General features: G+C 43.9%; 1 protein-coding gene and 1 non-coding gene across 5 annotated transcripts in view; both read left to right on the top strand.

Moving 5' to 3' along the window:
* Positions 1–25,914, top strand: part of ASAP1 (ArfGAP with SH3 domain, ankyrin repeat and PH domain 1) — a 405,687-nt gene that overhangs the window by 363,939 nt on the left and 15,834 nt on the right. For all 4 annotated transcript variants that reach the window (XM_017965593.4, XM_008983260.5, XM_078353182.1 and 1 more), the window contains 2 exons: positions 15,055–15,124; positions 18,734–18,792. In XM_017965593.4, coding sequence (XP_017821082.1) covers positions 15,055–15,124; positions 18,734–18,792 — 129 coding nt within the window. The remainder of the gene's footprint in view (positions 1–15,054; positions 15,125–18,733; positions 18,793–25,914) is intronic.
* LOC118148661 (U6 spliceosomal RNA) lies at positions 24,640–24,748 on the top strand. The gene has a single exon (XR_004735581.1). It is a non-coding gene; the product is annotated as a U6 spliceosomal RNA (small nuclear RNA).

Below are 25,914 nucleotides of genomic sequence, written 5' to 3' on the forward strand. Positions count from 1 at the left end.
ATACGGCAGGGCTTTGCTCCGTCCAAAGGGTCTGTAGGAAGAATCTGTTTCTTGCCTCTCTCGGCCTCTGGTGATTCCAGGCATTCCTTGGAGCAGTGTAGCTGGTGTGGTGCAGCCTCTGCCTTCATGTCATCTCCCCACTGCCGCCACCTCTCTGCGTTCTCAAAACTGCCTTTGCCTCTCTCTCATAAGGGTACATGTGATTGTATTTAGGACCCACCTGAATTTCCTATGATAATCTCCTTGTCTCAAGATCCTTAATTATATTTACAAAGATCCTTTTTCCTAATCAGGTCACATTTACAAATTCCAGGGATCAAGACTTGATATCTTTGGGTGGCCATTTTTCAGCCTACCATAGCTTGCTCTCTGACCCCCAAAGAGTCACATCCAACTCACATGCAAAATATATTTACCCCATCCCAACAACCCTAAAAGTCTCAAACCCCTGTCTTGGCCGTTGCTTTTTTCTAGTCTTAAGAAGATGTGAGCTGTCACGTAACTGCCAGATAGACTCCTCTCCCTACTGTTCCTACGATTTTCTCCAGATTCACGGGGGAGATTTGGGGGTTATGGTTCTTGTCAGCAGCCCTCCATTCTTATAGATAAATGGGTTCACCCTGATTGCTTACCTAACATTAAATAAGGAATCAAACTTGTAAAGTAGGCAAGACTCGAGGCCTCCTGTCCCAATCTGTTTTAGGCCACTGGTTCACACCACCACTCTGTTGTACCCACTAGTCTCTCTAGGCATTCATAGAGCAGCACTGGCATCACTCCCAAGACCTGCCTGCAGCACAGCAGCCTCTTTCCTCAGCCAGGAGGAAGTTTCCACCTGTCAATTTCATTGGTTTTTGGTTTTGGCTTTTTGTTGGTTGGTTTGTTTGAGACAGTCTCGCTCTGTTGCCCAGGATGGAGTGCAGTGGTATAGTTTCAGCTCACTGCAGCCTCCACCTCATGGGTTCAGGCAATTCTCCTGCCTCAGCCCTCCCTAGTAACTGGGATTGCAGACACCCACCACCACGCCCAACTAATTTTTTTATTTTTGGTAGAGGTGGGGTTTCACCATGTTGGCCAGGCTGGTCTCAAACTCCTGACCTCAAGTGATCCACCCATCTCGGCCTCTCAAAGTGCTGGGATTACAGTCATGATCCACCACCATCAGCCCAGCTGTCAAGTCTGAAGCCTGTACCCACATGTATGTTTCTGGTCTCAGGGGCACCTCTGACATTCTGCTCCTCTGCAGAGTAGCAATAACTGACAAATCTTGGCTCTGCTATTTTCTGTTGATAATTAGCCCCACCCAATCCTGCACTGACCTTTAAGAAAGAGGTAGAAGCAGCTACTCAGGAGGCTGAGGCAGGAGAATTGCTTGAACCCAGCAGGCGGAGGTTGCGGTGAGCCGAGATCGCGCCATTGCACTACAGCCTGGGTAACATGACCAAAACTCCGCCTCAAAAAAAAAAAGAAAGAGGTAGAAGGAGGTTTAAGAAGGAAGTAGATCTTTCATTTGGCCTTGGAAGATGAGTGGAATAGGCAGGAAGAAATAAGCAAGGCAGTTGATGTCGAGACATTTGTGAGAACGATGGCCAGTGATTGTAACCTTATGCATCTACTTCATAAAAGACTATACTTCATCCATTACGAAGAGTCTGTCTTTCCCCCTCTGGAATTCCATTTCATCCCTTCATAAACTCTTTTTTCTTTGTTTTTGAGACAGGGTCTTGTTCTGTCACCCAGGCTGGAATGCAGCAGCATAATCATAGCTGACCACAACCTCTACCTCACAGGCTCAAGCTGTCTTCCCACCGCAGTCTCCTGAGTAGCTGGGACTACAGGGGTGCACCACCACGCCCAGCTAATTCTTGTATTTTTTGTGGAGATGGGTTTTACTATGTTGCTCAGGCTGATCTCAAACTCCTGAGTTAAGTCATCTACCTGCCTTGGCCTCCCAGAGTGCCAGGGACTACATGTATGAGTCACCACGCCTGGCCCATAAATTTGTAATACAGGTTTATGGCTTGTAAGAAAAAAGAAAATGACAATTCTTCATTATTTAGAATCTTCAGATCAAAAACTACATACGTAATATTTTATAAGGCCATCACTTTTAAGCCCCCTTACAAAGTGCTAGGCACTGTGTTGAGCACTTTGCATGTGTTCACATACCTCATTCTTAACCACAGTCACATGGAGAGAAAATGCTATTATCACTGTTATCTCAACTTTGAGATGCAGAAAGGTAACAGGATTTACACTTTCTCATAGCTACTACATGGGGGGCAGCGGGGGTCAGGATTCGCCTGCAGCCTGTGTGGCTGAGAGCCAGGCCTCCTCACCCTCTCCATGCACCACCCTGTGCTCGCAAAATGCAAGCCCACTGGCTGTTTCTCCTCACAGCAGTGGTTTCTGTGCCCATGAAGCTGACTTAGCATGGTTCGCCTGGCAAGCAGCACAGGCTCTGCTGGCTGTGCCTCCTTAACCATCTGCAGCATGGCCCCCTGGTGTGCAGCTCCCATACTACCCAGGCTGGGAGGGCCACCCCAGGCTTCTTCCTTGCCAAAACCACAACGTCCACAGTGCCCAAAATAGCCCCAGCATTACATTACTGAAGTCCTGTTTCTGTGATGAATCCAGCCATCTGTCTCAGGAGACTTGTAAGGCAAGCTTTTGGTAGCAAAACAGATAGTCCTATGGCCAGATTTGGGTTTTATAGGGACTTTATGATTTTTGAAGCTGCATTTCTTTGAACCTCTTTTTTTTTTTTTTAAGATACTGTCTCGTTCTGTCGCTTAGGCTGGAGTACAGTGGCATATTCATGGCTCACTGTAGCCTCAACCTCCCAGGCCCAAGTGATGCTCCCATCTCAGCTCCCAAGTAACTTAGGACTCTAGGTGTGTCATACCACACCCAGCTAATTTTTTAATTTTTGTAGAGACAAGGTCTTATGTTGCCCAGGCTGGTCTCAAACTCCTGGGCTCAAGTGATCGTCCTACCTTGGCCTCCCAAAGTTCTGGGGTTACAGGTGTGAGCCTTCTCACCCAGCCCTCATCTTTTTTTTATGATCTACTTTATAACAGACTAACATATTTAACACAATTTAAATAATAAGAAATTAGGACAAAGGGAGAATAAAGGTAGCAAAGCAAGGTGAATTCTAGGAGTGTGATTTCTCGACAAAATAAGCAACATAAAGTCACATACAGTATCTGGAAGTGGGCCATGGATTTGACCCTAAGATTCTTACAGGCAAGAGCAAAAAAGAAATACAACTAATTGTTAGGTTCATGATAGCCTTAAGACTAACCCTATTCTCACACCTGAGACTCTTGTAATTAATATCTGAGAGCAGTTCTCCTCCCTGACCCCGGTCCTCCATCCTTTGGCATTTAGAGAAGTGTCTGCAGTGCACATGGGAAACCATAGCACACACTGAAAGAACATTCCAGAAGCCCAAGTTCTGATGCAGGTTCTACCAATCCCTGACAAAGTGACCTCTGAGAATCACTTAAGTTCCTCATCTTTGGTCACTGGGAGTTAGAATGGTATTTTTGTTTCACATAGAGCAAATAATGGATGAAAAACTTTTATCAAAAATTGATTTACTGCTTATAGTTCAGAGCCAGGACTTCCAGGTAAGAAAGCTCAGTAGTTCCGGTATCTAATCTGAGACATGCACAATTACTTACGTTCTTTTTTTTTTCTTTTCTTTTGCTTTTTTTGGTTTTTTATGTTGTTGTTGGTTCTCTGTTTTATTACATATCTGCTTATTGGAAGTAGGACTATTATTGTCCCAGTTACTGATGAGGAGATTAAAGCACAGAGAAGTTAAATGATTTGCATAAGATCTTAAATCCAAGAATTACAGAACTGAGATTTGAACCCATTTCCAACTCCAAGGCCTGTATAGTAATTCACTATTACAGAATACTCCTATAGCAACCAGGCCATTCACTGCTGAGCCGTTGCCCCCTTTCTTTCCACAAACTCTTCTCCTGTAGCTTCGAAGCTATAATAGGTAAACAGGAGTCTTGGCTGCACTTTTCCATTGCCTGCCCAGGATGTATCTCCAACCCTCTCTTATATACATCTGTGTGATACACTTGATACACTAAGATCCTTTTCCAAATTGCACACAGAGAGAAAAAGGGATTGAGTTGCTTCCATATTTTTGCTCCTCATTGTTCTCTTTTCAGTACTGTTTTATTTTCAGAATTTTTTCTAAGCCACAGTTTTCTTCTCAAGCACAGCAGATAGCTTTTGCATAGCTATCTATGCACAGAGAGTGACAGGATTCTTGTCAACCAGACCACAGACGCCTACCCAGCCAGGTGTAAAAAGACACGCTGTGGACACAAGTTGATGAGCCAGAGTGGTCAATCCTCTCTTTCTTTAGCAGGGACTACTGATTGCTCTGTGCCACACGTTGTGTTAGAAAGTAGTGTTACAGAGACATAGAAGGCAGGGTCCGTTCTTTGAAGTGACCACTCGTTGAGTAAATTAACATCATTTCTGTTTCATGCCATTGAAGAGCAGTGAATATTACCCTTGTGTCAGGCTTCCTGTGGACTAGCCCCGTGCCCCATACTTCAAAGTTTCTTCCCTTTAGTGCTCACACCCATCTAGAGTAGTAAGTACCATGGTTGTTCCAGGTTGTAGATGAGGGAATTGAGGTTTAGCAGAATAAGAAGTCACCCAAACTCATGCCCACTGGTCAGCAGTACAGCTAGAATTCAAAACCACACTTTGTCTAGGTCCAAAATCTGTACCTCTAATTAACCACTCCTGATAAGAAGTTGATTACCAGGGTTGGTCAAGTCAGCTCTGGAAGAATTCTCAAAAAGTGACTCTAAAGATACTCTTTGAAGGTGGTATAGGAATTCGCCAAAAGTGAAAGGAAACAGGCCTTCCTTACAGGGGAAAGGAATGTAAGGGGCAAAGTTACAGACATAAAAAACTCTCAGCGGCTTTGGAGAATGGAGACTCATTTTGAGAGGCCAAAGAGTAAGGCTAAATGAGGATTCTGGACATTTGGGCCTGTGGGTATTGGGCAGCAGCCCCTGACATGATGACTCGTCTGTATGACAGCAGAGAGAATAACCACAGCAGAGTCAGGGGGCCTTTACAGCCCTGTTGATCCCAGGTTCACTCATGTATAGTTCATGTACCCTGTGTTAGTATTATCACTTGTTTGCAATGTTTTCTGCCTGCAAAGGGAGTTAGTAGATGCAACAATTCGTTCCCCAAACATAAAATTTTCCTTGACGTTTTGAGTGTTATAGCTCATTTAAGTATGCAAGTATAAGATTTGATATCTAGCCTTGAAGAGTCAGCATTGATCACGGTGCTAAAAAGAAATGCCTATCGGGCCAGGTGCAGTGGCTCACACCTGTAATCCCAGCACTTTGGGAGGCCAGGGCAGGAGAAGCACTTGAGGCCAAGTACTTGAGACCAGCCGGGGAAATATAGTGAGACCTTGCCTCTATAAAATTTAAAAAATAATAATAATAAGGCCTGGCATGGTGGCTCACGCCTGTAATCCCAGCACTTTAGGAGGTCAAGACAGGCAGATCATGAAGTCAAGAGTTCGAGACCAGCCTAACCAATATGGTGAAACCCCGTCTCTACTACTAAATAATAAATTAATTAAAAATTTAGCTAGGCATAGTGGTGCATGCCTGTAGTCCCAGCTTCTCGGGAGGCTGAGGCAGAAGAATCGCTTGAACCTGGGAGGCAGAGGTTGCAGTGATCTGAGATCACACCACTGCACTCCAGCCTGGGCAACAGAGCAAGACTCTGTCTCAAAAAATAATAATAATAAATTAACCAGGCATGGTGATACATGCCTATAGTCCTAGCTACTTGGGAGGCTGAGGCAGGAGGATCACTTCAGCCCAGGAGTTTAAGGCTGCAGTGAGTTATGATTATGCCACTGCACTCCTGCCTGGGCAACAAAGCAAGGCCCTGTCTCTCTGTTTTGTTTTTTGTTTGTTTTGGAAAGGCCACGTGTGGTGGCTCACACCTGTAATCCTAACACTTTGGGAGGCCAAGGTGGGAGGATCACTTGGTCTCAGGAGTCCAAGACCAGCCTGGGCAATATAGTGAGACCCCATCTTGAAAAAAACTAATAAAAAATAAAGAAGAAAAAGTAAATAAATACCTACCTTAAAGAACATCACAGCTCAGAGGATTTAATGAGCATTACCAAATAAGTCCTTAAATATTAAGTTATGTGGGCTCATGGACATATACTGATGGTTAGTTTAATTAAAATTAAACGAAACTAAATTTGAAAGCCTTTGGTTCTTCTGGTAATGGCAATTTACCTCATTTCTTTGTATCAATATCATAGAATTATAGAACATTCTGCCCAGGAGGTGAGCACCCTGCCAGCCTCTCCCTCTTCAGTAGGTGCAAATCGGACCAGGAGGTAATAGATGCTAGAGTGTGGTGGTTCACAGTACAGACCCTGGAAGAGGGCTGCTGGCTTCTTATCCCCGCCTTGACCCTTACCAGTCACCTGACCTTGGGTAATTGCCTTTATTTCTCTGTGTGTTTCTTCATATATAAAATGAGGGGTGATTATACTATTTATCTCATAAGCATAATTACTATGAGTATGTAGCACAGTACCTTGCTCATAATAAGTGCTCAGTAACTGATCGTTGCTGTTAATAATGTTATTATAGGCTGTCTTGATGGGTAATGAAGAACACACTCATTTGTTATCTCCTCCCAGGTACACCATTTCCCTGTGGGACCTGCAGCCATTTATTCATTTAGTCTCAGTTCCTTATGTTTAGAAAAGGGGTAATGATGCCAGTCTCACACTGAATATAAAAGCACATGGGCAACCAGTGGTGCTGTTGAGCAGATGCATGGCGTAGTGAGGATCGTTTTTTTCTTCAGCCCTGCCCTGTTCATCTGCCCTCCTGTTGCTCAGCCCCCTCAGCCAGCCCCTTTTCAGTGCCATTGAGGCAGTATTACAGTCTTCTAGGCAGAGGAGGAGATGAGGCCGCTGAAGGAAGAGAGCAAGAGTTTCCAGAGCAGCCGTAGGAAGAAAGGGCAAGGAAATGAACTAGAGCCCCAGAGAGAGGGTGTCCATGCAGGGTCCTGGGGAATCTTCCTGGGCCCCTGCAGCTTGGGGCTCCATGACTGCCCTGCACTTCTGCCACCATGAAATGGATCATAGAAGAGCCTCTTTTATTGCACATTTACCTCCACCTGTTTGCCTCTGGTTTTGCTGCTCACCCACTAGAAAGTTCTTCACCTGTCCAGGTGCTGTATCCTACCTAGAGGGCATTCTGTACTCCCTCTCTCCCACTCCTGCCAGCAGTCAGTTTTGAAACTATATTTTCCTCAATTGACAGCAACTGCTGTTCATCAGATTACACATTATTAGCATATTTCCTGTGCTTAAGTCTCATGGGCCAGAGCATAAGCTCTGTGAGAGCAGTGACATTTTATTTGTTTTTTGTGCCACCTTCTTCACATTTATGTCTTGCACATAGTAGGTGCTTAATAAATGTTAATATCTGGCCTGGTGTAGTGGCTCACGCCTGTAATCCCAGCACTTTGGGAGTCCGAGACGGGTGGATCACCTGAGGCCAGGGGTTTGAGGTCAGCCTGGCCAACATGGTAAAACCCCATTTCTACTAAAAATACAAAAATTAGCTGGGTGTGGTGGTATGCGCCTTGTAGTCCCAGCTACTTGGGAGGCTGAGGGAAGAGAATTGCTTGAACCTGAGAGGCAGAGGCTACAGTGAGCTGAGATTGCACCATTACACGCCAGCCTAGGCAACAGAGTGAGATTCCATCTCAAAAAAAAAGTTAGTATTTCAGTGAATGTCCTTGTAGTCCCAGCTACTTGAGATGCTGTGCAGGAGGAACTTGAATCCGGGAGTTCAAGGCTACAGTGAGCCATATTTGCACCACTAGACTTCACTTCAGCCTAGGTGACAGGGTGAGACCCTGTCTTGAAAAAAAAATGGATAAAAATGAAAAAGTGAATGAATGATGAGTCATTAAGTGCCTGAGGGCCTAGCCCAACAGATGACTGCGTTATGCACCACCCTGCTAATGGTGTTCCATGCACACTCAGAACTTGTCAGTTGTGTGTTTCATCTTAGTCTGGATATTAGGGTATAGTCTTCTAGCATGGGCACCTCTTGGTGAACTTGAAATTTATTCTTCTTTCTCAACCCTCAAGCTAAGGACAAGATCCTGAGCCAATGGGAACATCACCAGGTTTCTGTGATCTTCAAGGCCTTGCCATGGAGCAGCTGTTCACCTCTTTGATATGCTCCTTTACCAGAAATAAACCACAAAGCCCAAAGCAGTGCTCAGTTTTGTTTTGGTCATATGCCATATGCCAGAAATGCATAGTGTTTTGGCGTGGATCTTTTATTTATTTATTTTTTAACTGTACTTCGGGTTCTAGGGTACGTGTGCAGATCATGCAGGATTGTTGCATGGGTACATACATGGCAATGTGATTTGCTGCCTCCATTCTCCCTGTCACCTATATCTGGCATTTCTCCCCATGTTATCCCTCCCCAACCTCTCCACCTATCTCCCCACTGTCCCTCCCCTGGCCCCCCACAACAAACCCCAGTATCTGATGCTCCCCTCCATGTGTCCATGTGTTCTCATTGTTCAATACCCGCCTATGAATGAGAACATGTGGTGTTTGATTTTCTGTTCTTGTGTCAATTTTCTGAGAATGATGGTTTCCAGATTCATCCATGTTCCTACAAAGGACACAAACTCATCATTTTTTATGGCTGCATAGTATTCCATGGTGTATATGTGCCACATTTTCCTTGTCCAGTCTAGCATCGATGGGCATTTGGGTTGGTTCCAGGTCTTTGCTATTATAAACAGTGCTGAAGTGAACATTCATGTGCATGTGTCCTCATAGTAGAACGATTTATAATCCTTTGGATATATACCCAGTAATGGGATTGCTGGGTCAAATGGAATTTCTATTTCTAGGTCCTTGAGGAATCGCCACACTGTCTTTTACAATGGTTGAACTAATTTACACTCCCACCAACAGTGTAAAGGTGTTCCTATTTCTCCACATCTTTGCCAGCATCTGTTGTCTCTAGATTTTTTAATGATCGCCATTCTAACTGGCATGAGATGGTATCTCAATGTAGTTTTGATTTGCATTTCTCTAATGACCAGTGATGATGAGCATTTTTTCATAGGTTTGTTGGCCTCATACATGTCTTCTTTTGAAAAGTATCTGTTCAGGCTGGGTGCGGTGGCTCACGCCTGTAATCCCACCACTTTGGGAGGCTGAGGCGGGTGGATCACAAGGTCAACAGATCAAGACCATCCTGGTCAACATGGTGAAACCCCGTCTCTACTAAAAATACAAAAAATTAGCTGGGCACAGTGGCGCATGCCTGTAATTCCAGCTACTCAGGAGGCTGAGGCAGGAGAATTGCCTGAACCCAGGAGGCGGAGGTTGCGGTGAGCCGAGATCATGCGATTACACTCCAGCCTGGGTAACAACAGTGAAACTCCGTCTCAAAAAAGAAAAAAAAAAAGAAAAGAAAACGTATCTGTTCATATCCTTTGACCGCTTTTGGATAGGTTTGTTTGTTTCTTTCTTGTAAATCTGTTTTAGCTCTTTGTAGATTCTGGATATTAGCCCTTTGTCAGATGAGTAGATTGCAAAAAATTTTTTCCCATTCTGTTGGTTGCTGGTTCACTCTAATGATTGTTTGTTTTGCTGTGCAGAAGCTCCGAAGTTTAATTAGGTCTTATTTGTCTATTTTGGCTTTTTTTGCCATTGCTTTCAGTGTTTGAGTCATGAAGTCCTTGCCTATGCCTATGTCCTGAATGCCTTTGCCTAGGTTTTCTTCCAGGGTTTTTATGGTGTTAGGTCTTATGTTTAAGTCTTCGATCCATCTGGAGTTAATTTTAGTGTAAGGCATCAGGAAGGGGTCCAGTTTCTGCTTTCTGCACATGGCTAGCCAGTTTTCCCAACACCATTTATTAAACAGGGAATCCCTTCCCCATTGCTTGGTTTTCTCCAGTTTGTCAAAGATCAGTTGGTTTTAGATGTGTGGTATTGCCCCTGAGACCTCTGTTCTGTTCCATTGGTCTGTATCTCTGTTTTGGTACCATTATCATGCTGTTTTGATTACTGTAGCTTTGTAGTATAGTTTGAAGTCAGGTAGCATGATGCCTCCAACTTTGTTCTTTTTGCTTAGGATTGTCTTGGCTATGCAGGCTCTTTTTTGGTTCCATATGAACTTTAAAGTGTTTTTTTCTACTTCTGTGAAGAAGGTCATTGGTAGCTTGATGAGGATAGCGTTGAATCTATAAATTACTTTGGACAGTATGGCAATTTTCACTATCTCATTCTTCCTATCCATGAGCATGGGATGTTTCTCCATCTGTTTGTGTCCTGTTATTTCCTTGAGTAGTGATTTGTAGTTTTCCTTGAAGAGGTTCTTTACATCCTTTGTTAATTGTATTCCTAGGTATTTTATTCTCATTGTGGTAATTGTGAATGGGAGTTCACTCATGATTTGGATCTCTGTTTGTTTCTTATTGGTGTATAGGAATGCTTGTAATTTCTGCACATTGATTTGTATCCTGAGACTTTGCTGAAGTTGCTTATAAGTTTAAGGAGATTTTGGGCTGAGTTGATAGGGTCTTCTAAATATACAATCATGTTGTCTGCAAATAGAGACAATTTAACTTCTCCTTTCCTAATTTAATATCCTTTATTTTTTTTTCTTGCCTAATTGTTCTGGCTAGAACTTTCAATACTATATTGAATAGGAGTGGTGAGAGAGGGCATCCTTGTCTAGTGCCTGATTTCAAAGGTAATGCTTCCAGTTTTTGCCCATTCAGTATATTGGCTGTAGGTTTGTCATAAATACCTTTTATTATTTTGAGATACATTCCTTCAATACCTAGTTTATTGAGAGTTTTTAGCATAAAGAGCTGTTGAATTTTGTCAAAGGCCTTCTCTGCATTGAGATAATCATGTGGTTTTTGTCTTTGGTTCTGTTTATGTGGTGGATTACGTTTCTAAACTTGCATATATTGAACCAGCCTTGCATCCCGGGATGAAGCGTACTTGATCATGATGGATAAGCTTTTTGATATGCTATTGCCATCAGTTTACCAGTATTTTATTGAAGATTTTTGCATCTGTGTTCATCATGAATATTGGCCTGAAGTTTTCTTTTTTTGTTGGAGTCTCTGCCAGGTTTTGGTATCAGGATTATGCTGGTCTCATAAAATGATTTGGGAGGGAATCTCTTTTTGGATTGTCTGGAATAGTTTCAGAAGGAATGGTACCAGCTCCTCTTTGTACGTCTGGTAGAATTTGGCTGTGAACCTGTCTGGACCTGGACTTTTTTGGTTGGTAGGCTACTAATTGCTGCCTCAACTTCAGCCCTTGTTATTGGTCTGTTCAAGGTTTCAACTTCTTCCTAGTTTAGGCTTGGGAGGGTGCAGGTGTCCAGGAATTTATCCATTTCTTCCAGGTTTACTGGTTTATGTGCATAGAGTTGTTTGTAGTAATCTCTGATGGTAGTTTGTATTTCTGTAGAATTGGTGGTGATATCCCCTTTATCGTTCCGTATTGCATCTATTTGATTCTTCTCCCTTTTCTTTTTTATTAATCTGGCTAGTGGTCTATTTTGTTGATCTTTGCAAAAAACCAGCTCCTGGTTTTATTGATTTTTATTTTTTTTGAAGGGTTTTTTGTGTCTCTATCTCCTTCAGTTCTGCTCTGATCTTTAGTTATTTCTTGTGTTCTGCTAGCTTTTGAGTTTTTTTTTTTTTTTCTTGCTCCTCTAGCTCTTTCAATTTTGATGATAGGGTGTCAATTTTACATCTTTCCTCACTTCTCATGTGGGCATTTATTGCTATAAATTTTCCTCTAGACACTGCTTTAAATGTGTCCCAGAGATTGTGGTACGTTGTGTCTTGGTTCTCATTGGTTTCAAAAAACATCTGTATTTCTGCCTTCATTTCATTATTTATCCAGTCGACCTTCAGGAGCCAGTTGCTCAGTTTCCGTGAAGTTGTGTTGTTCTGAGTTTCTTAGTCCTGAGTTCTAAATTCATTGCACTGTATAGTCTGAGAGACTGTTTGTTATGATTTCCATTCTTTTCCATTTGCTGAGGAGTGATTTACTTCCAATTATGTGGTCAGTTTTAGGGTAGGTGCAATATAGTGCTGAGAAGAATGTATATTCTGTGGCTTTGGGTGGAGATTTCTGTAGATGTCTGTTAGGTCCACTTGGTCCAGATCTGAGTTCAAGACCTGGATATCCTTGTTAATTTTCTGTCTCGTTCATCTGTCTAATATTGACAGTGGAGTGTGAGTCTTCCACTATTATTGTGTGGGAGTCTAAGTCTCTTTGTAGGTCATTAAGAACCTGCTTTATGTATTTGGGTACTCCCATATTGGGTGCGTATATATTTAGAATTGTTAGCTCTTCTTGTTGCATTGATCCTTTTACCATTATGTAATGTCCTTCTTTGTCTCTTTTGATCTTCGTTGGCTTAAAGTCCATTTTATCAGAGACTAGGATTGCAAGTCCTGCTTTTTTTTTGCTTTCAATTTGCTTGACAAATCTTCCTCCATCCCTTTATTTTGAACCTATGTGTGTCCTTGCACATGAGATGGGTTTCCTAAATATAGCACACAGATGGGTCTTAGCCTTTTATCCAATTTGCCTTAGCCCATTTACATTTAGAGTTAATATTGTTACGTGTGAATTTGATCCTGCCATTTTGATGCTACCTGGATGTTTTGCCCGTTGGTTGATGCATTTTCTTCATTGTGTCAATGCTCTTTACCATTTGGTTTGGTTTTGGAGTGGCTGGTACTGGTTGTTCCTTTCTTTGTTTAGTGCTTCTTTCAGGAGCTCTTGTAAGGCAGGCCTGGCAGTGACGAAATCTCTCAGCAATTGTTTGTTCGTAAAGGATTTTATTTCTTCTTCACTTTTGAAGCTTAGTTTGGCTGGATACGAAATTCTAGGTTGCAAGTTCTTTTATTTAAAGATGTTGAATATTGGCCCTCACTCTCTTCTGGCTTGTAGGGTTTCTGCCAAGAGATCCACTGTGAATCTGATGGGCTTCCCTTTGTGGGTAACCAGACCTTTCTCTCTTGCTGCCCTTAGCACTTTTTCCTTGATTTCAACCCTGGGGAATCTGACAGTTATGTGCCTTGGGGTTGCTCTTATTGAGGAATATCTTTGTTGTGGTCTCTGTATTTCCTGGACTTGAATGTTAGCCTGCCTTGCTGTTGGGAAAGTTCTCGTGGATAATACCCTGAAGGGTGTTTTTCAGCTTGGATTTATTCTCTTTGTCACATTCGGGTACACCTATCAAACATAGATTAGGTCTTTTCACATAATCCGATATTTCTTGGAGGCTTTGTGTATTTATTTTCACTTTTTTCTCTAATCTTGCCTTCTCATTTTATTTCATTGAGATGATCTTCAGTCTCTGATATCCTTTCTTCTGTTTGGTCGATTTGGCTATTGAAACTTGTGTATTCTTCGTGAAGTTCTCATGTTGTGATTTTCAGCTCCATGAAGTTGTTTATATTCTTCTCTTAGCTGTTTATTCTAGTTAACATTTCATCTAACCTTTTTTTGAGGTTTATTACCACCCACCTTCTGAAGCCTGTTTCTGTCAATTCATCAGATTCATTCTCCATCCAGCTTCATTCCCTTCCTCGTGTGGAGTTGTGATCCCTTGGAGGAAGAGAGTCTTTCTGGTTTTTGGTGTTTTCATCCTTTTTGCTCTGGTTTCTTCCCATCTTTGTGGCTTTATCTACCTGTGGTCTTTGTAGTTGTTGACTTTCGGATAGGGTCTCTGAGTGGACGTCCTTTCTGTTGATGTTGAAGCTATTTATTTCTGTTTCTTAAGTTTTCTTTCTAACAGTCAGGCCCCTCTGCTACAGGACTGCTGGAGGTTCACCCCAAACCCTACTGCTTGGGGATCACCCACAGTAGCTGCCGAACAGTAAGGGTTGCTGCCAGTTTCTTCTTCTGTTTTCTTCATTTCAGAAGGGTACCCACCAGATGTCGGCCTGAACTCTCCTTTATGAGATGTCTCTTTGGGTACCGGGGGTCAGGGAGCTGCTTGAGGAGACAGTCTGTCCCTTATAGGAGCTCAAGTGCTGTGCTGGTAGCTCTGTTGTTCTGTGCAGAGCTGCTGGGCAGGTATGCTTAAGTCTGCTGCAGCAGAACTGATAACCGCCTCTTTTTCCAGGTTCTCTGTCCTAAGAAGGTCAGGCTTTATTTATAAGTTCCTGACATGCTGCTGCCTTTTTTCCTAGATGCCCTGCCCAGACAGAGTTAGTCTAGTCACAGTCTGCCAGCAGAGGCATTGCTGAGCTGCTTCAGGCTCTGCTCAGCTGTTGTGTGAACTTCCTTGAGGTGTTTTTTATAGAGGTACAGTTAGAACTGCCTCGGTAATGGCAGACTGCCTCGGTAGTGGTGGACTGCTTCAGTAGTGGCAGACGCCCTTACCCCCACTGACCTGGACCATCCTGGGTCCAGCTGTGCTTGCTGTGAAACTCTCAATCCAGAGCATTTCAGATTGTTTGTTTTGTGGGGGTGGTACCTACTGAGCCAGATCACCTGGCTCCCTGTCTCACCCCCTCCCTTTCAGTTGAATGGGCAGCTCTGTCTCCCAGGCATTCCAGGCACCAGTTGAAACGGCTGCCCAGATTTGTGTGAGTTTCTGTGCGCCAACCCCCAGCACCGTCTGAAGCAGCTATGCTAGAACCTCATGGCTCTTTTCGGCCCAGGAATCTTCTGGTCTGTGGGCAGTGAAAAATCATTTGGAAATGCAGTGATCACTCACCCTCTGCATTGTTCTTGCTGGGAAGCGCACTCCAGAGCTGTTCCTATTCAGCCAACTTGGCTCTTACTTCAGCTTGGGTCTTTTAAATGCCTTTCTGGAACTTGAGCAATGCCTGTCTATAGGCCAAACCCATATATCCTCATATTGCATTTCCCCATCTACAGATGCATCTTTTCACATTTGGTTTTCCTTGTAGGTAACGATGTGGGTCCATCATCTTCAAGTAAGACCACAAACAAGTTTGAGGGGCTATCCCAGCAGTCAAGGTAAGCCATCTCAGCACTTCCTTTCCCCTGTTGGATCCATTGATGAAATGGACAGAATTCTAGAAATGAGTTTTCATGGATTTCCTAGCACTGCTCAAAGCTGTAGTCAGCTGAGGGGGGCTGGCCACAACGAGAAGCCAGACGTTCACTCTTGGCTTGCGTGCACATCTTGTGGCTGGACTGGGCACAGGTCTACAGACCGTGCTCTGAGCAGCACCGCTGTCTACCCAGTTCACAGACAGGAGCTAACATCACTTCCCAGTGGTCACAGGGAAGTTCACAATGGTCACAATGGTCACATTGTGCAATGGTCTTGAACAAAATTCCTGTCAGAATGAGTTTTTATTTTTGATACTTTAATCAAGTAACTTTGTTACTTTCGCTCTTGACTCCTTTTGCAGATTTGGGAATGAAAAGATACTCCTTAGGGAAATCTGATCGCCCAGAGATTTTCAGTCAAAAATATATCACTCTTTTCAAGTTCTCTGTTTCTAAGATTTTTTTTTTAGACTAGGCTGACAGCACTGTTCTTTTCTTCCCTTTTTTCACTGAAATTGTATACTTGAGGAGATTTTTTATGAGCAGTTTTTATGCAGCCCTACCCCCCAAAGGGTTTTCTCTGGAGGTGCTGTCTGAGGAAAGGATAGAGAGCCACTTCCAGACCCAAACTTCAGGGAGAAAGAGTCATGGTGTGTGGGGGGTTGATTTCCAGAGTTTCTGAAAGATGAAAAAACAAAATCACTTTATTTTTTGAGACAGGGCTTTGCTCTGTCACCCATACTGGAGTGCAGTGATAGAATCACAGCTTGCTGTAACCTCAATCTCTTGGGCTCAAGAGGTCCTCCTGCCTCAGCCTCCCAAGTAGCTGGAACCAGAGGTGTATACCACCTTACTTGGCTGATTTTATTTTTATTTTTATTTTTTTGCAGAGATGAGGTCTCAGCTTGTTGCCCAGGCTGGTCTCAAGCAATCCTCCTGCTTCAGCCTCCCAAAGTGCTAAGATTACAAACATGAGCCACCATATCCAGCCTTTTTTAAATACCATTATCATATGTACTCTGTAGGCCCAATTACTATAATTCAGTTTTGCAGGTAAGAATAGTGAGGCCCAGAGCCATTAGGTGGTGGGCGCAGATGTCAGAGCCTCTCCAGCCTGCTTATTCTCCTGACTCCACATTCACCGCCCCTTCCTTGCCCTTATGCCCTGCCTTTCATTCCTCACTCACCTTCCTTCAGCCCTAATTTGGGGGACCCTGTAAAACTAAAGTTCTGGTCTTCATATTCCAGAATGGAGAGAGTATCTGACAATCCAAAAACACTCATAAAAGGTGTTTAAAGGCTGGACATGGCTCACCTGTAATCCCAGCACTTTGGGAGGCTGAGATGGGAAGATTGCTTGAGCCCAGGATTTGAGACCAGCCTGGGCAATACAGGAAGACCTTGTCTCTTCTAAAAATTTAAATTAAAAAAAAAAAAAAAAATCAGTCAGGCATGGTGGCACAGGCCTGTAGTCTCAGCTGTACGGGAGGCTAAGGCAAGAGGATCACCTGAGCCCAGGAAATTGAGACTGCAGTGAGTCGTGATTGTACCTCTGTACTCCAGCTGGGGTGACAGCAAAGGGTTCTTGGTTCTGTACCAAACAAAAAAGTTTTGGCCAAGCATAGTGGCTCCCACCTATAATCCCAGCACTTGGGGAGGCCAGAGCAGGCAGATCACTTGAGGTTAGGAGTTCGAGACCAGCCTGGCCAGCATGATGAAACCCTGTATCTACGAAAAATACAAGAATTAGCCAAATATGACATGGCGTACCTAGTCCTAGCTACTCAGGAGGCTGAGGCAGGAGAATCACTTGAACCTGGGAGGTGGAGATTGTGGGAAGCGAGACCACACCACTGCACTGCCGCCTGGCAAACAGAGCAGGACTTAATCTCAAAAAAGTTTTTAAACAAAATCAAGTTGATTGTGAACTAGAGCTTTTGGCAACTCATTAAGCTTGTTTGGGTTTGTTTTGAGATGCAGTCTCTTTCACCCAGGCTACAATGCAGTGGCATGATCTCAGCTCACTGTAACCTCCGTCTCCCAGGTTCAAGCGATTCTCCTGCCTTAGCCTCCCATTAGCTGGGACTACAGGTGCATGCTGCCATATCTGGCAAACTTTCTGTGTTTTTAGTACCGATGGAGTGTCACCATGTTGGCCAGACTAGTCTAAGACTCCTGACATCACTCGGATGATTCGCCTGCCTTGGCCTCCCAAAGGACTGGGGTTACAGGTGTGAGCCACTGCATCCAGCCAACTCATTAAGTTTTCAGTCTCCTTCCTCACTGCACACAGTGCCACCAACAGAAGGGTCCTGTGTTCATTTCTAATAGGAACAAGCCCAGGTTTCGCAGCACCACACAGGAGCTTGTGCAAAAGAAGTGTTTGAGCTTCTAGGCTTTGGCCTTGATAGTGTGGCCAGGAATGACCATTGCCCACACACAGTCATGGGCAGCTGGGCCTGCCTAGGAAGATGCTGAGGCATAGCACAAGAAAAATAACACCCCAAAAATGTCAGAAGCAAAGCCCTCTCACATTTACTGTTCCTGTTTAGAGGCAGCTTTATCGCAACAAAATCTCCCAGTTGCCCAGAGGCAGGAGGATTTCAAGTGAGCTGAGGAAAGAGCAGTGAAGACCAAGGTTGGCCAAAAGCCAGGACAGAAGGGAGCACACACATTTCATCTTCTTTCTTTGACTCCTGTTTGTTTTGTTGGTTGGTTTGGCTTTTACTTTTCTTTTAAACGCTGTTAGAATAGAAAGAAGCAGCAGCAGCCAAACTCTTAGGACATCAGGGCACGGAGAGACAAGATAATAAAGGGGTTCTTGGCAGGTGGGGCTCAGGCACTCAGCTACTACTGCTTCTCAGGCATGCAGGCCTCCTGGCGTCCTCTCAGAATGCCAAAGCCTCTTGTTGAAGAGAAATAGTGACTTCCACGTGATGCAGACAACTGACAGCATTGGGGTCTCAGTTGCAGAAGTTAACGTTTGATGATTCAGACAAGTTAGTTCGGACCTGTATTCCAGGAACTTGGGCCTTTGTCACCCTCGTTTACCTGTCCTCCAAAAGGAGGGCAAGGCCAAGGAGAGCCTGGAGGCCCGAGAACCAAGCCCTTTGCTTTGCTATAGTGGAGGAAATGAGGGCTCTGGAGGCCAGCAGAGCTAGGGCTGAATTTCCACTTCTACCTCTAACCCATGTGGGACCTTCTGCCAGCCACCAGCACCTTCATTCCCTTCCATTACCTTGTCTGGAAACAGAGCTGTTTCGTGGGATCATGTGGGATGAGTTACTTCTGTGGACTACACTGGGGTCACCACTTAGAGTGTGCCAGGTCCCTTCATAAATGCTTTGAAATGGAGGAGTTAGGCTTTATCATTAAGAGGGAATTTTTTTCACCCTTTCACTGTGCCTCCTCAGCCAGGCAAACTGAAATATGGAAAATAGACTATAATCTTTGGTTAAAGAAATTTTGAAAGCATTCTTTAGATGATTATGTAAATGCCTTGAATTTCCTTAAATCACTAATGATATTCTAGCACTTTTAGATCCTAAATGATTCTTATTTGTTAATTAGCACCAGTTCTGCAAAGACTGCCCTTGGCCCGAGAGTTCTTCCTAAACTACCTCAGAAAGGTAAGATCTGTCTTTTTCACATTCACATGTAATTAAAATGTCACTAACCCCTCCAAGGGGCCCAAGGTTTTAATCTCCCTTGTTCACTGATCCATCCCAAATGCTTAGAGCAGCACCTGGGATATAGTGGATGCCTAGTAAATACTCGTTAAATGACAAAAGGTATTTATAAATTCATATTTGTCCATTAACAAAGTACCATACTATTGCAGAATATGTAATACTTTTGTAGAAGATATATTATTATAATCCCCAGGTACCATTTTTTCTCCCCTTGTAAACATAATCAGAGAGACCTTGGAACCAACACCAGCTCTACCACTTAGTAGCTGTGTAGCCTTGGCTGGGTAACATCGTAGCTTCACTCAACCCGAAACTCCTCATAGGTAAAATGGGGGAAATAATACTTATTTCATGAGGTTTTGTAAGGACAAAATGAAGTCATGCTTCAGAAAGTCCCTAGCAAGTGGGTGGCAAAGGAATCCTTCCCTGGGATGGCATCTGTCGTGCAGAGTAGAGATACCCATGTTTTCCAAAGTACAAGAAAGCAGTGTCTATAAATGCTGCTTTTTTGCCAAGCTAAGACACTCAGCTCTTTGACCAGGTCTTCTTTCATGCTGATAAGCTTTTCATTTGTAAAACCAAAATTTCAGTCTTATTACCACACAAGCGATAGTTCTGCCTTTTGTTGTTGTTGTTACCATACCTTACCTTTAGAGTTGCAAAATACCTCTAGGAGCATCTAGGTCATTCCCTCCTTATATAAGCCTGCAAGGCCAGCAGGGCCCACCTTGGATACATGTGGGAGCTCAGAGGAGCTCAGGGCCTGCTCCTTGAATTTTCAGTGCCAGCAGCAAGACTTGTGACCCCAGTCCAGTGCTCTGTTGCCTAGTTTTAGCAGAAGTCAAACTGGGAGTTAGTACTGGGAAGCTGAAATTCACCACTCTCTAGGGTTCTTCAGTGAAGTAACACACTTTGAAGAGCACTGGCTGGTCAGGCCAGCCTCCTGTTTAGTAAGATGAGGGGATTCCCAGATGACTGCTGGTTTACTCTCCATAGAACATATGCAAGACTTCCCTTAGGTTTGCTGAGTCTTTATCTAGGATTGGTTTTTGCTGCCTTTTATTTTTAAAATCTGCCCAAAGGGCTCTTTTAATCTCAAAGGAGATTGAGACAAGCTTCCCAGGCATGTACCCCCATCTACAGTGTGCCCAGATTCCATCCCAGATCTCTCACGCATCACCCCTGCTGCTCCAGCTTGCTTCCTTTAGCACCAGACCCCAGTACTTCTCAGTGCCTGTGGGGCTTCACCGTGGCTGCTGCCAACTCGTCCCTATGTTCATCACCTTTGTGCCCTCCCTTGCCTCGCAGCATGGTGTCAGTCCATCACCAAAGTCACTCCCCGATGTGCTCCCTCAGCTCCTGCCCCTCCTGTTCTGAGTTCTGCCACCCTATTGACTTCTGAGAGGCACAGTCAGGATGGCGGTCTGGTTCTTCACATGACCGCTGACCTTACATGGTCATCTGGGGCTGCCCAGCTGTCCTGATACCACAAACTTTCAGCCCACTCCCTGGCACTGTCTCCTCTCCTTAGGAATTCCTTGTTTCTGTTCCTTATTGAGTCAGCACAGGAGTCCACCCCTACTATCACCTGCCAGGCATAGTGGCCATAGTCCTAAGGTAGACGCTGTACTACCCTCTCACCCCCTTGGGGACAGACTCCAGCACGTGTCCCTCCCTCTTTTGCACTGCTGTTCCCTTCCATCTGACCTGCCCTATCAGGGCAGGCCTGCTCTCAATACCCTTCAAGACCTGTGTCCCTCCCACCACCAACCCCTTGCACCATGCTCTGTATGTGTGTGTGTGTGTGTGTGTGTGTGTGTTTACTATTTGGAATTTCCCATAATAAACATATACAGAAATATTAAAAAAAAAGACAGAATAGTATCCTGCAGCCTCCTCCACCACACGTACTTACTTATCACCCATTCTAGCACTTACCAGCTTGTACCTGATCTTGTTTCATCTTGTTTTTGACCCAGCCACTCTCAATAATTCTGTAGCAAATCCCAGCCAACTTTATACACATGCAGTTCTATTATTACATCAAACAATTTCATCATGTCTAAAAAATCAAAAATTTCTTAATATCATCAAATACCAAGTGTTGCATATCCAGCTATCTCACAACTCCCTTTTTTTCTTTGAGAAATTGTTTGTTTGAATAAGGATTAAAATAAGGTCCACATATCAGAGTTGATTGATATATCTCTAAGTGTCTTAGGCTAAAGTTTTCCCTGAATCTCTCTTTTTATTTGTTGAAGAAACTGGGCTATTTGTCCTATAGATTTCTTCAGTCTGTGGGCTATTTGTCCTATAGATTTCTTCAGTCTGGATTCTATCCTCACGTTTGTTCATTTAACATGTTACTCTATCTGCCATATTTCCTTTTAATTGGAAGTTGATTCCAGAAACTGATCAGATAGATTCAGGCTTTGGCAAAACTGCTTCATAGGTGGTAGCGTGTTCTCTCACAAGGTGTACACCATCACGTTGCCTCTGTATGTGACATTCGCAGCTGTTAATGCTCAGAGACAAGAATCATGCATCTATCCTCTCATCCCATCCCACTGCAAGCCGATAGACTGGTAGTTAAGCTTCAGCCCTGTCTCGCTTGGCCATCTGCAGCTTTTGGCACAGTTACTGCTTCTCTCCTGCCTGGAATGCTATGCAGTTGTCTTTTGGACACCCCCTGTCCACTCTCACTGCACTGACAGTTCCTTCCTGACCCCCTTAGCTGCTTTCTTGTCTCCTCAGCCCCTGCATGTTGGGCACCACAGGCCGTACTCATGGACTGCTTCTGTTCTGCATTTTCCCTTACTCCTTAAGTCATTCGAACAGTCCCCCAGCTTTATACCCATCCAGAAAGCTCCACATTCTATCTCCTGCCAAAGTATCTATCCATAATCCAAATTCACCAACAACAGCCTATTTCATATTGCCACTTGATGCCTGTGGGGAAAATTCTGTTTTTCCTCTGCTCTCACATCACAACAGTCAACACAGAACAAGACTTCTGTGACAAATGTGAGGGGATTTTTCCCCACACACCAAGCAGCAGACACCAGCTGGGTGTGTTCTCATTCAGTTCCAACACTGTCCACCTGGAGATAGTGACAGTCCCACTGGGTGAAAGCTCAGTCTCCAAAACTGCCCCCCACCACACACACATACCAGTTGCAAGTCCAGGCCTTCAGAACTTCTGACTGGCTTCAAATTGGGGTTCCTCCAACTCCCTCTTTGAGTCCATCTAATTTGCTGGAGCAGCTCACATAACTTAGGGAAACTCATTTACCAGTTTATTATAAAGGATATTGCAAAGGATGCAGATAAATATGTAGGGCAAGGTATGGGGGAATGGGTGCTGTATTAGTCTGTTTTCATGCCGCTGATAAAGACATACCTGAGGCTGGGTAATTTATAAAGGAAAAGGTATAATGGAATCACAGTTCCACGTGGCCGGGGAGGCCTCACAAACATGGCAGAAGACGAAAGGCATGTCTTACGTTGCAGCAGGCAAGAAAAAAATGAGAGCCAGGTGAAAGGGCAGACCTCTTATAAAACCATCCGATCTCATGAGACTTACTCACTACCATGAGAACAGTACGGGGGAAACCGCCCCCATGACTCAATTATCTCCCATTGGGTCTCTCCCACAATGTGTGGAAATTATGGGAACTTCAATTCAAGATGAAATTTGGGTGGGGACACAGCCAAGCCATATAGGTGCAGGGCTTCCAAGCTCTCCCTGGAAACTTCAGGAGCCTCCACATGGTCAGCTCTCCAGAAGCTCACTGAACCCTGTCCTCTTGACTTTTTATGAAAACTTCATGATGTTAGCATTCCTTCCCCCAGGGTATAGGGTAGGACCCTCTCATGGAAGGGGTGTAAGACCCACAATTGGAATAGAGTCCTGCCTTGGAACAGGCGATAAGAGGGCAAGAGAAGGTCAGAGGCCTGCCCGTGAGGCCTGGCACAGCCAACATTATAACAGAAGACTGTAACAAGGGCTATAAGCCAGGAACCATGGATGAAAACTAACATATAACACCACAGCCCTATTTGCTGGTTTTCTGCTATGGATCCTTTATATCAAAAATATATATATACACAATCACAAATAATTAGTCCAGTCCATCATAGTATATGAATGTCTCCCAGGATGATGAGGACATTCTAGTTTGTAGGCTTTCATTCAGTATTGTCCACAAGCAGGAGTGGCCTTGGGAAATACACAGCTTCATTCTCTCAAGCATCTGGAATCACTGAGCTAAGAAGCAATGTTATCTCTTGCCCTGAGACTCTTTTGAGTTGTTAATGTAACATTGAATTTTCCTAAATTAATAATCCACTTGTTTACTCTCAGCTATTATTTCTCCTTCTCCAAACTTTTTTGAAGGGACATTAGAATTGCCACTGTGCTGGTCTAGATTACAGGCAGGAATACAAGTCTAGCAAGTAGTTCCTTCTCAGTCTACTCCCATTCAGATGGGGTGAGGTTACATAGGTGCAGAACTAATGAGCAATTTTTACCACCAGCCATATTCACTGATAGCCCCAGTTTTGCTAGAAGTGGTGAAAGCACATCTCATCCACATGCACTCAGGAATTTTGCCATAAGGTTTAATAACATGGTTACAGTTTTTTACTTAGAAAGCATTTCTGCTAAATATTTTTTAAAAGTTGGGCTCAGTGGCTCATACCAGTAATCCAAGCTCTGTGGGAGGGTGGGAGGATGGATTGAAGCCAGGAGTTAGAGACCAACCTGGGCAATACAGTGACATCCCATATCTAAAAAACAAAAGTCATCTTTGCTGTCCCAACACTTGTAGTTGCAACTCTGGTCCTAGAATCACTGCATCAGGTAGGGGAGAAAAAGTAAGTTTTTTTTTTCTGAGATGATTTGGGGAAGAAAGAAACTCCGCTCAAGAGTGCCTCCTCCTTGCATACCTCAGGTAGCATCATGCTCTATAAACCATTTCCAGTTTACTGTGGAACTCTTCTGGGTACTGCCATCCCCATTAGAATGTTCTTGGACATCTCCTGAGGCAGCATGAGTATTTCAGGTGTCATAGGGGTAACTTCAATTAACATTTCATGGCAAGGTAGTAAATGCCCCTTAAGTGGAAATTCTCTATTCCAAAGTCCCAGTAGTTGTTGCTGGGGGGTGCTCAGATACTTTGGTCATCAGCCCCAGGAACTGCTCCACAGGTTATCAAGTGGAGAGTTTGTCCCCGCCAGCACTCTAGCTTCTACTCTGCACTGTGTGGGCTTGGGCGCAGCCGATTAATAGTGCTTAGAGAGCAGATTTACATGCCTTCTATTTTATAGTACCAGATAAGGGAAACATTCTCCAGTGTGCTACTGTGTTCGTTACCATGATACAGTCAGATAAAGGAGATGCAGTCACTTCACATGAAGTGTGTTCAAATATACCAGCTTTCATCATCCTATCAACCCTTATATTTTTATATTCTAGTTTCAGGAACTTCTTCACCTCAGACCATTTTACTCTCTCGTGTGCAAAAAGCTTTGGGTCTGTAGCCAAGGATTGAACCAAAGGACCCTGGACCTTTTGTTAACTTTATTTTTATTAGTCGGCCCCACTTTTGCCCCAGGCAATTTCAGATCATACAGTTCATTGTCATCTCTGCCTTGCAACTTTTTAAAATTTCTTCAAACTGGGAGAAATACAGTAAACTAGTTAGGGCCCTTTGATGTTGGGAGAGCGGAGGGGCTCCCTTTGGTCTACCCACCTTTCAATCATATTGTATTAAGACCTTTGTTGTGCTCACTTCAGCAGCACATATACTAAAATTGGAACCATACAGAGAAGATTAGCATGGCCCCTGCTCAAGGATTACACGTGATTTTTTAACAACAGCAAAAAGACCTTTGTTTTGTGGTGGCTTAGGCCTGTAATCCCAGCACTTTTGGGAGGCCAAGGCGGGTGGATTGTTTGAGCTCAGGAGTTTGAGGCCAGCCTGGGCAGCGTGGAAAAAATCTGTCTCTTCATAAAATACAAAAAATTAGCCAGGTGTGGTGACTCATGCCCATAGTCCAGCTGCTCAGAAGCATGAGAGGCGGAGGTTGTAGTGAGCCAAGATCACACCTGGGTGACAGAGCAAGACCCTACCTCAAAAAACAAAGACCTTTGTTTTAACTGTATCAATTTCCATTTTATTCATTCCATTTCTTAATAACCATCTAAAGATTTCCACCCTGCTGGGATGAATCCATGACTCTCTCCTTTCTTTTTCTTCTTAGTTTTATCCCATCAGTGTTTTCTTTCCTCACCTTATTTGTTAATAACCATCTAAAAATATCCACCTTCTATCAACTGAAACAATTGTGGAAAAAAAAAAAATTTCCACCTTCCTGGAAAGAGTCCTTTAGCTCTCCCTTTTGCCTTTCCCTGTTATCTTGTTAGTTAACCTAATATTTTTATTAGCATCTGTAAGACTCAGGAAGGGAAACTGAGACCACAAATTTGATAAAGCTTCTCCAACTGAGCTCAAGTTCAGTTCTGTAGGAATAATATCACATGGGGTGCCCATGTAGAAGGGGCCCTCTGAACCACAGCATTTGCCATGACCTGGGTAATAGGCATATTCAGCATGTAAATAGCCCCGTCATCATAAAGCCAGTCCATATGCATACAGAGCATATCAGCTGCTGGATCTGGGGTGTCCCACTTGGCATTTATAGGTGGGGTTAGACAGTGCCCCTTCTCAGAGTAAGCAGACCTTACAGTGGCTTTATCTGTTCCACCAGGCTGGCAGTTACCTCAAGAATAGCCTCCTGTGTGTCTGGATCATACATACCCATCTGCAGTTGTTCAGTAGTGAGCTGTGGGTCCCATCAATCCAAACATGTACTTCCACTCTGTGGCATTTAAAATCAAAGATACTAGCCCCTAAATTCGTCAGTCTCATAATCCGTTTTAGTAAAGGTTCCTCAGGAAGCCAATGATACTGATCTACAGAATGAAACAGTTCCTTCACACTGTACCCTCTAGTTTCCCTGGTTACTTGGTTTTGCCCCTCCTTCATACTGACTACC

Source organism: Callithrix jacchus, chromosome 16 (genome assembly GCF_049354715.1).
Source record: "Callithrix jacchus isolate 240 chromosome 16, calJac240_pri, whole genome shotgun sequence".
In the NCBI taxonomy this organism is placed as follows: Eukaryota; Metazoa; Chordata; class Mammalia; order Primates; family Cebidae; genus Callithrix; species Callithrix jacchus.